The sequence below is a fragment of the Rhinoderma darwinii genome, chromosome 4 (assembly GCF_050947455.1).
Source record: "Rhinoderma darwinii isolate aRhiDar2 chromosome 4, aRhiDar2.hap1, whole genome shotgun sequence".
NCBI lineage: Eukaryota > Metazoa > Chordata > Amphibia > Anura > Rhinodermatidae > Rhinoderma > Rhinoderma darwinii.
The window spans coordinates 323,151,854-323,166,535 of NC_134690.1; the positions used below are offsets into that span (position 1 = coordinate 323,151,854).

General features: G+C 45.1%; 2 protein-coding genes across 4 annotated transcripts in view; one reads left to right on the forward strand and one right to left on the reverse strand.

Annotated features, from left to right (window-relative positions):
- The window catches only part of MORN2 (MORN repeat containing 2), a 49,835-nt gene extending 39,378 nt beyond the window's left edge, over window positions 1-10,457 (reverse strand). Inside the window, exons 1-2 of one of the 3 annotated variants that reach the window (XM_075862790.1) lie at window positions 10,235-10,447; window positions 6,523-6,576 (exon numbers count right to left, since the gene is read on the reverse strand). In XM_075862790.1, the coding sequence (XP_075718905.1) occupies window positions 6,523-6,576; window positions 10,235-10,262 (82 nt within the window). In that variant the 5' untranslated portion in view covers window positions 10,263-10,447. Of the gene's footprint in view, window positions 1-6,522; window positions 6,577-10,219 lie in introns of all 3 variants that reach the window. The other 2 variants (XM_075862791.1, XM_075862792.1) reach the window with 2 other exon arrangements.
- The window catches only part of DHX57 (DExH-box helicase 57), a 69,962-nt gene continuing 65,624 nt past the window's right edge, over window positions 10,345-14,682 (forward strand). Inside the window, exons 1-3 of the mRNA XM_075862788.1 lie at window positions 10,345-10,462; window positions 12,307-12,539; window positions 14,529-14,675. Of these exons, the coding sequence (XP_075718903.1) occupies window positions 12,307-12,539; window positions 14,529-14,675 (380 nt within the window). The 5' untranslated portion in view covers window positions 10,345-10,462. The remainder of the gene's footprint in view (window positions 10,463-12,306; window positions 12,540-14,528; window positions 14,676-14,682) is intronic.

Genomic DNA, 14,682 nt, shown 5'->3' on the forward strand with positions numbered 1-14,682 from the left:
CACAGCATCGAAGTGGTTTTGGAGGGACGGTGCTCCCTCTCTCACCCCATCGGCACCCTGTAATTGCAATCGCAGGGTGCCAATGGCTTCTATGGCAGCCGGGGCCTAACAAAGGCCCCAAGGTCTGCTTGTAGTGAATGCCTGCTAAGCCATGCCCCAGGCATGACCCAGCAGGTGCCTGTCAGTTTTACACTGCAATACAGAAGTATTGCAGTGTATTATAAAAGTGATCAGAAGATCGCATAGTGAATAAAAAGTCCCCTAGTGAATAAAAATAAAGTTATGAAAAAGTTTAATAAAGTTAATAATAAATAAATAAAAATCCCAAATAAAAAAAATGAAAAACCCACTTTATCCCTTATAAAATAATTGAATATGAAAAAAAAAATTACATATATTTGGTATCGCCACGTCTATAACGACCCCATCTATTAAGTGATTATGTTATTTAACCCGCACAGTGAACGCCGTAAAAAAACAAAATAAAAAACAATGCCAGAATTGATGTTATCTGTTCATCCTGCCTCCAAAAAAATTTGCTAAAAAGTGATCAAAAAGTCACATGTACTCCAAAATGATACCAATAAAAACTAGAAGTCGTCCCGCAAAAAACAAGCCCTCATACAGCTGCATCGGCATAAAAATATAACAAGTATGGCTCTTAAAACATGGCGACACAAAAACAAATAATTTTGAAAAAAAAGTGTATACTGTGTAAGAAGTAAGACATACAAAATCTATATAAATTTGGTATCGCCACAATCGTAATGACCCACTGAATAAAGTTATTATGCTATTTATACCACAGAGTAAACGGCGTAAATCTAAGACGCAAAAAAAGAGTGGCGAAATTTGTTTTTTTTTACATTACCCACACAAAAGTTAATAAAAGTTAATTAATAAATTATATGTACCCCAAAACGGTGCTATTAAAAAATACAACTTGTCCTGCAAAAAACAAGATCTTATACAGCTATGTTGACGCAAAAATAAAAAGTTATAGCTCATGGAATGCGACGATGGAAATCGCAAAAAATAGCCTGGTCATTAAGGCCTAAAATAGGCTGGTCATTATGGGGTTAATATGTTAACTATGTTTATACTTGTTTTTATATATCTTACAGGTTATGTTAAAAGAAAAAAGAAAACACTTAAAGGGGTTGTCCAGGAAAATATTTTTTTCTAAAAAGTGTCCTCCAGCCTTGGTTTGCCTTCCCTAATACCCCCTATTAAACTTCTAAGGCCCTGTTCACACTGAGTATTTCGACAAGCTTTTTGGAGAGGAAACCTCTCCGCAAAACTCGCCAAAAACCGGCCGAAAATGCCTCCCATTGATTTTAATGGGAGGCGGGGGTGGTTTTCTCCCACGAGCGGTAAAACCGCCTCGCGGGAGAAAGAAGGGACATGCCCTATCTTCGCGGGTTTACGCCTCTGACCTCCCATTGACAAATATGGGTGGCAGAGAGAGCGTATTTCGCTGAGTTTTTTGCCCGTAGCACTCAATGGCCTAACCAGTTTCTGTTTGATCTCCATTGTCACTGTTGCTTTTTCTGTTTTTTTACATCCCTTGCTGTCTGTTTCCTGTCTTGTAACCCACCATACCCATGATCCCCTGCTGCATCTGAGGAGACAGTTGCATCCCCCTCTTCCTCCAAAGCATTTCAGCTATTTGCATACTGCCACGCCCCTCTATGTTCACAGGGTTCTTCCCTGCTCTAATTACTAATTACAGGCAGCTCCCTCCCTGCACACTGTCCTACACACTGAGGGTATGTTCACACGAGGTCATTACGTCCGTAATTGACGGACGTATTTCGGCCGCAAGTACCGGACCGAACACAGTGCAGGGAGCCGGGCTCCTAGCATCATACTTATGTACGACGCTAGGAGTCCCTGCCTCGCTGCCGGACAACTGTCCCGTACTGTAATCATGTTTTCAGTACGGGACAGTTGTCCGGCAGCAAGGCAGGGACACCTAGCGTCGTACATAAGTATGATGCTAGGAGCCCGGCTCCCTGCACTGTGTTCGGTCCGGTACTTGCGGCCGAAATACGTCCGTCAATTACGGACGTAATGACCTCGTGTGAACATACCCTAAGGCCGGTTTCACACGAGTGTGTGCAAAAAACGCAACGTTTTGTGTGCGCAATTTTCGCACACCCGCCATCATTATGACACTCTGTTTTATGTCTGTAAACAGAAAAGCACGTGGTGCTTTTCTGTTTTCATTCATAGTATTGACTACTGTAGCGCGCGTCACACGTAAGTGCGTCCGTGTGCCGTGCGCGGTTTTCACACACCCATTGACTTTAATGGGTGCGTGCAGCGCGAAACATGGCCAAATATAGGATATGTCGTGCGTTTCACGCAGCGGACATACGCTGCGTGAAATTCACTTACAGTCTGCACGGCCCCATTCAGTAACATAGGTCCGTGCAACGCGCGTGAAAATCACGCGCGTATCACGGACGTATTATACGTTAGTCTGAATAAGCCCTAATAATCATTATCCTTTGTGCCTCCATCTATCCCTGATCTAAGTACAGGCACTTATCTCCCTCCCCCGCCCCTTTCACAGCCTGATAAATGTCTACCCACTCCACCTATGTCAGACATCTTGGTACACACAATCCAGTCAGCACATTTTCCTCACTTGCTGCTGTGTCTATTCCAAGAGACCCTGTATTAGATCCTGTTCACACTGAGTTTTTTTGCTGGCAGAAAATTCTGCCTCAAAATTCTGTCTTGAATTTTGAGGCAGATTTTGACCAGCCTGCACGCCAATTGCCGCATTTTTTGTCCGCGGCCATTGAGCACCCCTTGTAGGTAATGCCACACAGCCCCCCTGTAAGCAATGCCGCACGACCCCCCTGTAAGCAATGCCACACAGCCCCCCTGTAGGTAATGCCGCACGGCCCCCCTGTAGGTAATGCCACACGGCCCCCCGGTAGGTAATGCCCCACGGCCCCCCCTGTAGGTAATGCCACACGGCCCCCCCTGTAGGTAATGCCACACGGCCCCCCTGTAGGTAATGCCACACGGCCCCAGCAGTGGGGATTCAGCTTCAGAAGTCCCTGACGTCACTGTGTCCATATATGGATAGTGAAGGCAGGGACTTCTCCTAGAGCGGAATCCCTCGCCACAGCGGTGGGGATTCCGCTTCAGAAGTCCATGATGTCACTGTGTCCATATATGGACAGTGAAGGCACGGACTTCTCCTGGAGCGGAATCCCCGGCCACATTGTTGGCCGCTGTGTCCGAGGATTCAGTTTCAGGAGTAGGGGACCGCTCCAGGAAAAGTCAGGGACTTCTCCTGGAGCGTAATCCCCGGCCACAGATTAGGGATTCCGTTCCTCCTCCTTCTCATGTGCACTTCAGTGGAGGAGTGGTCGACGAGACAGGAGGAGGAGGGGTCGTGTACTATGATTGATGTCTTTGCTCAGCCAACACTTCCTGCTGTGTAAGGGTATGTTCACACGATGAGAGGCATTTACGTGTGAAAAGACAGACTGTTAACAGCTGCCTCGTTTCACACGTAAATGCTCCTCCTCGCATTTTGCGAGCCGTCTGAGACGCTCGTAAATCTTGAGCTGTGCTTCATTGAGTTCAATGAAGAACAGCTCAAATTACGTGGCAAAGAAGTGCCCTGCACTTCTTTGCCGAGGCAGTCCATTTACGCGTCGTCGTTTGACAGCTGTCAAACGACGACGCGTAAATTACAGGTTGTCTGCACAGTACGTCGGCAAACCCATTCAAATGAATGGGCAGATGTTTGCCGACGTATTGTAGCCCTATTTTCAGACGTAAAACGAGGCATAATATGCCTCGTTTACGTCTGAAAATAGGTAGTGTGAACCCAGCCTTAAGACACGGCGTGTCATCAGCTACATCTACAGGCAGCGGGACCAGAGGAGGCGGAGCTCTGAAGAGCTCATGAAACATCCGCCCGGCCCGCTGCCTGGAAATGTAGTTGATGACGCTCCGTGCCTTTCTCAGCTGGAAGTGCTGGCTGAGCAAAGACACGGTACCTCACAGGAAATAAAAAATTTACCCAGGGTGCGGTCACGTGACGGCAGTTCAGAACAGGAGAACGCTGGCACAGGTAAGTACACACTATATTAGAAATGCTATTAAATATGACTAATTAAGTTAAAATTTGAATAAAATGTATTCCCGACCGAACCCTTTAAGGCCCTGTTCACACAGAGTTTTTTTGACACGTTTTTTGACGCGGAAACCGCGTCAAAAACCGCACCAAAGAACGGCCGAAAATGCCTCCCATTGATTTCAATGGGAGGCGGAGGCGTTTTTTTCACCGCGAAGCGTCATGCCCTATCTTCGGGCGTTTACGCCTCTGACCTCCCATTGCCCGTAGCACTCAATGGGCACAAGCGAAAAACGCTGCAAAAAATGCTGCAAAAATCGCGGCGAACCGTGTGCAGGCACATCAAAATCTGCCTCAAAGTTCCAAACGGAATTTTGAGGCAGAATTTTGCTCCTGCAAAAAACACAGTGTGAACCTAATAAAGCTGTGACAAGCACCTTTCAATTTTACTTATCTGTGTTATTGTGTATTAGTTAGGAGGGTGTTTGTGCGGCCCCTTGTCACCCTTGTACCGTCAAAGAAATAAGCTGCTCTAGACATGTCTTTAGGCCAGGTTATATGCTTGTGAGGCTATGTTCACACGGCCGTAATTGCCCCGAAAAACGGCTAAAAAGTCGGAGGCTAAATGCCTCCAAACATCTGCCCTTTGATTTCAATGGGAAAAACGGCGTTCCGTTCCCACGGGGCGTTTTTTTTACGCACCGTTTGTGAAAACGCCCCGGAAAAAAGAAGTGCACGTCACTTCTTGAGCCGTTTTTCATTGACTCAATAGAAAAAGAGCTCCAAAAACAGCCGTAAAAAATGCCGCAAAAAAAACACAAGTTGCTTAAAAAACGTCTAAAAATCAGGGGCTGTTTTCGCTTGAAAACAGATACGTATTTTACGGCTGTTTTTGGTTTGCTGTGTGAACATAGCCTTAGAAGAGGTAAAATTTCAGGAAGAATTTGAGGGTTTAATGAGTTGGAGAATGTCGGATGGAATGAGGGAGGGAGTCCCAGTAGTAAAGAGAGGCACGAGAGAAGTCTAAGGCTGGGTTCACACGACCTATTTTCAGGCGTAATGGAGGCGTTTTACGACTCGAATTACGCCTGAAAACACGGCTCCAATACGTCAGCAAACATCTGCCCATTCATTTCAATGGGTTTGCCGAAGTACTGTGTTGACGACCTGTAATTTTACGCGTCGCTGTCAAAAGACGACGCGTAAAATAACAGCCTCGTCAAAGACGTGCAGGACACTTTTAGGGACGTAATTGGAGCCGCTTTTCATTGACTCCAATGAAGAACAGTTCCAAATTACGTCCGTAAAAGATGCCTCGGAAAACGCCAGTACATGCAATTACGTCTGAAATTACGGAGTTGTTTTCTCCTGAAAACAGCTCCGTAATTTCAGATGTAAATGCAGTTATCGTTTGCACATACCCTTATATATACACGAGAGGATGAGAAGGTTAATAGTGTGGTACATTTTTATATTTATTTATTCACACAAACGTATTTCACGTCCATGTGCTGTTAGTTAAAATAACGGACAGCACACTGACCAATGCAATTCAATAGAGCTATTCACACATCCGTGTTTTTTCACTGAGCATGTTTCTGTTGTGTGTGAAAGTCACCGCATGTCCTATTCTGGTCCGTTTTTGCGGATCAGACTCGCCCATTGGAGTATATGAGTGCGTGAAAAAAACGGACAGCATACGGGCGACATCCGCATGCCGTCCGTTTTCACGCAACTGTTGCTTAAGAATTGCAGAGAAAAAAAGTAAAACCAGGAAGTGCTTGTAGAGGAGAATCATGAACGAGAAAAATGGATGACACACGGAAACCACACCTACGCAACAAAAACCGTCATATGCATGAAAAATTGCCCTTTTTTGCTGATGCTATGCATGGATTAAAGAGTTTTTTGCCTGAACAGATCATCTTGTTTCAGCTAAACAACATCTGGTATTAGAAATTAAAGACAGGAGGCGCAGAATTAACACTGGATCCTATACAAAGGCTTTCCAAATTAGCACTTTTTCCAGCCTCTCCAGATGCTGCCACTTACAGTTATAAAGCTGCTCTGACAATTTTTGCTGCCCATGCACAACCTCACAGCATCTCTCCAGTCTAATGATAAGCGGTTGTGTTTCTTGCCTTGTAAGGTTCTAAAACTACAGAGCAGTACAAAGCAAAGAAATCCCCAGAGCATCTTAAAGTGGATCTGTCACCAGACGGAAACATAGTATGGGGACAGGTTGTGCTTTAGCACAGGGGGTTGATGGGAAAACCCCTTCATAAAATAAATGCATCTAAAATATGCTCATAAAGACTGACAGCACCTTCAATACCAGAGTTTGGGAAGGGGGGGGGGGGTGCGGATTACAGCTTCTGCTCTTCCCTGCAGATCCAGAATATAGATGTATATCTTACCATAACTGTCTCCATTTGGGAACACAAATGAAAGCTGAAAAACTTTAGAAGCTTCTAGAAAAAAACAGACAGATATAAAAAGTATCTCAGTTAACAAAAATCTTCAAACATGCAATGCACAGGGGCAGAATACTCAGAAATTATTGGATCCCCTCCCCCTCCACTGATGCCTTGGAAAAAGTGCCACTCCTGCCTCTAAAGCCACTTTCATACGGCAGTATTTCACATAGACATCACTACTGTCATCCATAGCGTGATCTCGCGAGATCACGCTGTGCAGCGATTATGTCCCACACAAACTTTACCGAAGTGTCGGGATTGTGAATTGTGAATGGCTGTAGGCAATGTCTATTCACTGTCAAGACACTTCAGTAAAGTTAATGTGGATGTATTTGACAGCACAGCATGATCTCGCTGGATCATATAAAGAGTATAAATGGACATGAATGGAGAGAAGTGTATGACGCTGATTGGCCACTGATTGGTCAGTGTCATACACTTATCTTTACAACGTCCATTTGGTCAAAAGTTAAAAAACGCCCAGATGGGCATTAAGAAAGTAATTAGCATAAATCGAAACTAGCTCATAACTTCCTCAAAAATTATCGTTTTTTAAAAACAAACAGTGTTGTTCTCTACATTACAGTGCCGATCAGATTATGTGGGAGATAGGGCACTTATAATCTGGTGACAGAGCCTCTTTAAGGCCTTATTCAGATGAACGTATGCATGTGTTTCAATGGGGCCGTTCACATGGTTGTTGTTTCAACGGACCGTGTGAAGGTTCAGTTGAAAAATAGAACATGTCCTATTTTGTCCTGTTTTTGATGGATCCTTCCATAGACAAGTCTATGGGGATCCTTGAAAACGGGACCCGCACTGGAGCATCGTGGACGTGAAAAACTATAGTTTTTCACGTCCGAGTTTCCCCCCGTTCATCAGAATAAGACCTAAAAGCGATCCAAAATCTGCTTGAAACGGCTGAAAAGAAATTAAATTCACCACCAAAGTGAATTTAAAAATATTGTGTAGTCTACCACCAGAAAGACAGACTGCCCTGCTTGTAAAGGGCACAATTCTACTCAATATACTGTACTAGAGAACTGTTTTCTACTAATAACCATACACTACAGTATTAGGGAATCTCTCTGCGGCATGAGGGGGCCCGTGCCGCCAGCCGGTATGCCCCCCCCATGCCCGGAGCCGCCACTACCTGCCGCTTTGGCTGCTACAGCGGTAGCGACGCCACATTCAATAGTGTCTGCGTCCTTCGGACGCAGATGCTAATAAAGGATGTGACAGAGCAGGGAGGTTTCTCCCTGCTCTGCCAAAGACTACTGTATACAGTGGCGTAGCTCTAGGGGTCGCAACAGTCGCAATTGCGACAGGGCCCCTAAGCCTGGGGGGCCCACAGGGTCCCCGTAGCCACACAGAGCTGACTGCGCTGGTCCCGCACCTGAATGCTGGAGAAAGGAGCTGACGGCTCCTTGATTCAGCATTCACTCTGAAGTAAGCAGCTCGGCGCAGGCAGGCGCGATGTAGTGACGTCATCGCGCCTTTCTGTGCCGAGTAACTCACAGCACAGACCGGAGAAGGATCCTCCACCCGTCGTGGGAACGGGGATAGGTAAGTAATTATGTTATTATTTTTCTATTAGGCACTATGGGGCATTATACTAGGTAGGGAAGGGGGGCTGATATGGTGGCTGCTATAGGAGCTATACTTTTATACTATAGATTTTACTATATGAGGGGCATTATACTGTGGGGACATTATACTATGGGGACAGCTATGGGGGGCATTATACTGTATGGCGGCATTATACTGTGGGGACAGCTATGGATGGCATTATACTGTGGGGACAGTTATGGGGGGCATTATACTGTGTGGACAGCTATGGGGGGCATTATACTGTGGGGGCAGCTATGGGGGGCATTATACTGTGGGGGCAGCTATGGGGGTATTATATTGTGGGGGCAGCTATGGGGGCATTATACTGTATGGGGGCATTATACTGTGGGGACAGCTATGGATGGCATTATACTGTGTGGGGAAGCTATGGGGGGCATTATAATGGGGCAGCTATTGGGGTCATTATACTTTATGGGGCATCTGTGTGGGCATTATACAGTACGGGGCATCTGTGTGGGCATTATACTGTATGGGGTATCTGTGTGGACATTATACTGTATGGGGGCATTATACTGTATGGTGGCAGCTATAGGGGAATTATACTGTGTAGGGGGTACTATGGGAGCATGATACTGTGTGGGCGTGTGTGTATTGGCGGGGATTGGGTGGGATTAGAGGCATGCCTTAAAAGAAAAAAAAATTGCTGCTGCGCGCCGCATCGATAGTCCCTCTGTGATACTTAAAAGTATAGCACTGTCTACAGGGGGGCTGTATAGCACTGTCTACAGGGGGGCTGTATAGCACTGTCTACAGGGGGGCTGTATAGCACTGTCTACAGGGTGCGCTGTATAGCACTGTCTACAGGGGGGCTGTATAGCACTGTCTACAGGGGGCCTGTATAGCACTGTCTACAGGGGGGCTGTATAGCACTGTCTACAGGGGGGCTGTATAGCACTGTCTACAGGGGGGCTGTATAGCACTGTCTACAGGGGGGCTGTATAGCACTGTCTACAGGGGGGCTGTATAGCACTGTCTACAGGGGCGCTGTATAGCACTGTCTACAGGGGGGCTGTATAGCACTGTCTACAGGGGGGCTGTATAGCACTGTCTACAGGGGCGCTGTATAGCACTGTCTACAGGGGGGCTGTATAGCACTGTCTACAGGGGGGCTGTATAGCACTGTCTACAGGGGCGCTGTATAGCACTGTCTACAGGGGGGCTGTATAGCACTGTCTACAGGGGGGCTGTATAGCACTGTCTACAGGGGCGCTGTATAGCACTGTCTACAGGGGGGCTGTATAGCACTGTCTACAGGGGCGCTGTATAGCACTGTCTACAGGGGGGCTGTATAGCACTGTCTACAGGGGCGCTGTATAGCACTGTCTACAGGGGGGCTGTATAGCACTGTCTACAGGGGGGCTGTATAGCACTGTCTACAGGGGCGCTGTATAGCACTGTCTACAGGGGGGCTGTATAGCACTGTCTACAGGGGGGCTGTATAGCACTGTATGGGGAGGCTGTATAGCCCTGTCTATAGGGTGTGCTGTATAGCACTGTCTACAGGGGGCGCTGTATAGCACTGTCTACAGTGGGGCTGTATGGCACTGTCTACAGGAGAGGGCTTTATTGTATTCTTTATAGGGGGCACTATCTACAAGAGTGGGCTGTGTGTGGCACCCAGGGGACGGGGCCCAGTCAAAAGTTTGCTATGGGGCCCAGTATTTCCTAGTTACGCTCCTGCGCATAAGTACACAACTGCAACAATGTTTCTCTGAGTCGGTCTCTATATATTTTTGGAGAGCTCCTTTAAATGTTAAGGCTATTAGTGATCTCTAATGGTTTCTCTGTGCTAACTTTATTCATGACACAGGAATCTGAGGTTTTTCATAAAAACAAATCATATGAGGAGGAAGTATACACGTTTTAATACACACTAAAGTGATGACATCATAACTAATCGTTTATATGGCTATTATTCACAGTAACATTACAGATACGTTGGCGTCTTCAGTTCTGTAATATATATAGCAAATATGATAGACATGTATGGCCTATCATAACATACACCATATATCCTTACCACCGGCCTCCGCAATCCCATTTTCCATTACTTCTCGGTACCGCAGGCAAGAAGCCGCTGTGTTACCATGGAAACGGAGGTAACGCGAATTTACGGAGGAGGCGGGGAAAGAATGTGACGTATGATATAGCAGACCAATAATATGGCGGGGGCTGGACTGGGATGCCGGCTGCGTGTAGGTCACGTGATCCCACAGGAAGTTGCCCCTCGGTCCAGTGATAGAAGAGGGTAAATGTGTCTGTTATTGTGATGTCTTCTCTGTGTGTTTTTGATTTGTAAATATAGACAAATCTTTATTGTACAGGAGAAATTCTAACATTGACAAAAGAGGTGTAATCTTAGAGGAATATGATAAGTGTATTCGTGGCTATGGAATTGTCTTGTTGTTCGACAGGGCATGCTGGGGTTTATAGTATCACAGCAGCTGGTGAATCTTATGTGATAATGTATTTGGTCTGTGGTTTAAACTTGCTTGAAGAAGCTGCAAGTTGCAGTCAGATGTCACATATGGTCCTATGTTGTTATAGATATAGAGCTCCGAAATGAAAAATAGAAACATGATTGGCTGAAATGAATGAAATATTACAAGCGATATCGTGTGATATGGGTATTACCGTCTGAATAAATTAGTAGACTTGATGTGTATGCATTGTTTGTAGAAAAATATTTGGATATTTTTTTTTCATCCATGTTTTTATGATATTTCATATTTCTATGATATGTCATCAATTTGTGATTGTTGGAGGGCCAACCGCTACCGATCATGAGCATGAAGAGGCCAATCCCCCACCTGAGTACCATTGAGTCACCAGCGCTTGGTAAACTGCCTGGCTGAAAATCTATTTTTAGGCCCTGATCACATAGTTTTGGTGCATTTATTTTTTTTGGGCCAAAACCGGGCGTGAAAAGAGAAAATATACTGAAAGGGAACCTTAAATTGACTATGATCTGCAGGCAGCATGTAATAAAGCAGGAGGGGCTGAGCAGATAAATATATATTTTTGAGGGAAAAGATTCAATAGAATGTGTCATTTATTCATTTAAATCCCTGCTCACTGTGGACTAAAGAGTCCAGTGGGCGGTCCTACTTAGTGATTGACAGCTATTTATGCACATTAATACAGGGGAGGCTGTCAGTCACTGGTTCTGACCGCCCACTTGGCTCTTTAGCCCACCGTAAGAAGAGATTTAAAGGGAACTTGTCAGCAGTTTTCGGGCCTCAAAACTGCTGACCGTGCGATTTAAGGGAGGGCATTCTAACTATACCTTTTGTCAAGGTCATGAAATCGTTGTTTAATTTCCCCGTCGCCGCAGTCGCAAGTGCCACTAAGGCGGGCGCTTGATGTTTAAGTGCTTCTTTCCTCTTCTCCCTGCATGCGGTCCGCTCTCCCCTCTTCTCTGAGTGACGTCTCTAGCGGTCTACTCAGCAGAGCCATCCTTCAGAGCAGAGGGTATTGTCAGTATCGTTACAATACTCTCACCCATGTTCTGCTGTCGGCAATATGTAAACTAGGTCTTACCATAACATTGAATCTCTTCTTGCACTGATGTATGCTGACAGGTGTCACTTTATGGAACATATGTAGCCATTTTTCATCAAATATGAACAATAATAAACATTCTCATCACAAATTTCCACATGTTAAAGAGCAAAGCAGCCATTCATTCAATTGGTTTTTCAAAAAATTCCTGGATGTACAACAGAGATTGGACTGGATTTGGGTTTCCATATCACGTCATCTGATTATTCCAGATCTACAATCTTGAAGAGTCTTTTCTTTATTGTATCAATAGCAACGATATATTCCTGTCATTGTAATAAGTGAATCAATATTAAGCATTGAGGGACTGCATGGACTTTAAACACCCCAATGTTGCCAAACCAATTTTTCAGCAGAATGCAGGCTTCATTTACAGCAGTCTATATTCTTTCTATGGAGCAGTAGCCCGAGAATGTTGCAAAATGCCTTATGTTTTGTAGGGAAGATGAAGAAAATGTGAATTCTCAAAGTCCAGACACGACATGAGACGTGGGATTCTGAATAATGTGGTATGATGTTGTGTGTTTACAGATGGATTTTCCAATTAGGAGGAAAGGCAAACCAAACAAAGGAGGTGGTAGAGGACGTGGTTCTGGAAGAGGTGGCAGAAGAGGAGGTGGTAGCGGGCGAGGTGGTAATAGAGGAGGAAGATTCAGAGCTGAACCTGGAGGAGGAGGAGGCGCAGGAGGCAAGAAGAGCTCTAGTAAAGCATGGGACGATGGAGATGACATCTGCTTCTCCAGTAAACCAGACAGACCAGCAAGGTAAGAAGTATCACTGACACTACCTCTGTTTAAGGCCAGCTTCACACACCGCAGCTTTGGTGCTATTTTTGATGTGAGTTTATAAAAAAAACTGGATGTAAAAAAGAGAAGTCTTTTCGTTATATGTATCCTCCCTTTAAGGTCCATTCCTGGTTTTTGGCCTAACCATGCATCAAAAACTGCACCAAACTATACTGTGTGATCCTGGCCTTTAGGAATTTTCTTTATATATTTTTACTGCTTATCAACTGGATATGTCATAAAAGTCCAGTTTTTTAGGGTTACAGTGGTTAGAGCCCACCAATCAGACTTTTAAGGCAAATCCAATCAATCTTCATTAAAAGTCTACGGTGGAAAACCCCTTAAACTCTAAGTTAACACAAATTGAGCTATATTTAAGACCGTGACGTTTCACACCAAACTTTTTTTTTTTGGACAATGCTTTCGAAGCGCAAACTCTTTAGAGTTTCAGTATATGCTGCAGCATTAAGATAAAACTATTGGTATCCGGCCACACCGCTTTTGCAAAAATGGCCGCCTCCCAAAAAAATGAATTAACCTGTAAGCAAAACAAACATAATGACCAAACATTGGCTACTGTTGCAACCCCTAATCTACTAATATATATAGGCACTTTTATTGGTGGAAATATTGTTAAAAAGGTTGTTGCTGACTCCTCACTGAGTCTTTTAATCCCTTCCCACAAAATGACGTACATCTATGTAATCGAATGCCTTTAGTTAAAGACTACACTTTCATTAAACTTTTGAAATGTCATAGAAACATATAAAAGTTTGTATAGGTGGGGGTCGGGCCGCTGAGACTCCCACCGTTCGGCTGTGATCAGCGCTCCTCGTAGATTTTCTGTGAAAGCTGTCTTCAGCCTGGCAGGGAGAGCAGATCACAGCTGAAGGTGCAAAGCTCTCAGCTGAGCGCTTCTGCCTCTTCGTTTCAGCAACGGTGGAGGTCTCCGCACCCAAACTCCCATTGATGCAATCTTTTGATATGTCTCGACGACATATCAAAAGTTTGATGAAAGTGCAGTTAGTCTTTAAGGCAAACGGACGTATAGAAGCTGCGCCCTCTCAGCCTATCGGCGCCCCTGCAACGTGATCGCGTGGCACCGATGGGTTTTCTGGGCTTGCCAAGGGCCTAACAAAGGCACACAGGCCTTGCATGGCTATATGCCTATTAGGATGTGCCAAAAGCATGGCCTAATAAATTACCTGTCAGTTTACTACTTTACGGAGTATCCTAAAGCATTAGATAAGTGATCGAAGTATTGCATTGTGAAGCTCCCTAGTGGGACTAAGAGTTATTAACCACTTGCCTATTGCTGAACGACTATATACTTTGCAGCTGTAGGCAGTTAACTGTGAGCCACCATTTTTAAACGGTGGACCATCAACCGTTTACCAGCACGAGATGGAGCTGCAGATCCCTGTGACTGGTCTGTTACTATACAGCAGGCATGATAATAAGCTTGGTAATGAAGGGGGTATAACCCCCCCCCCCCCTTGGTAATGAAGTGGTTAAGTACAGTTTATTAGTTTATTTTTTTTTAAAAAAGGCCACCCCACTCTTTAAGTGCTTCAGAAGTGCTGCTGCATGCAGTACCGTGTACAAAAAACAGTCTTCCCTAAAACACAGCTTGGCCAAAGACTTTGAAGGGGCGAGAGCAGGGCACTATTCAGCGAGAACATGTTGTTGGTCAAGTATAAGGACAAAAGTGATGTCCTTATATTGACCACAATACACGGTAACGGCAGCATCCCTGTCCCTGTACGAAGTACCGCTACATTGACCGCCAAACCAGATTGCATCCTGGGCTATAATAAGTACATGGGAGAGGTTGGTCTCTCAGATCAAGTGGTATAGTGCCATGCGGAACACAAGGGTGTGGTACACTTTAAAGATAGTCTCTTGCAGTAATTGTTCACATTGTTCTAGCAAATCCGGTATAACTTCTTCTTCTATTTTTAATTTCAGTCATGGTTACAGACCTAGCCAGCGGGCCCGTGGTGGCAGTACCCACAGCACTCCTCTTCAGACTTTGAACATGACCACCGAGAACCAAGAACGGGTAAAAGCTCTTTTGCGTGATCTTCAAGAGCCAGAGCTAGACGTTGTTGCTGAGTAAGTA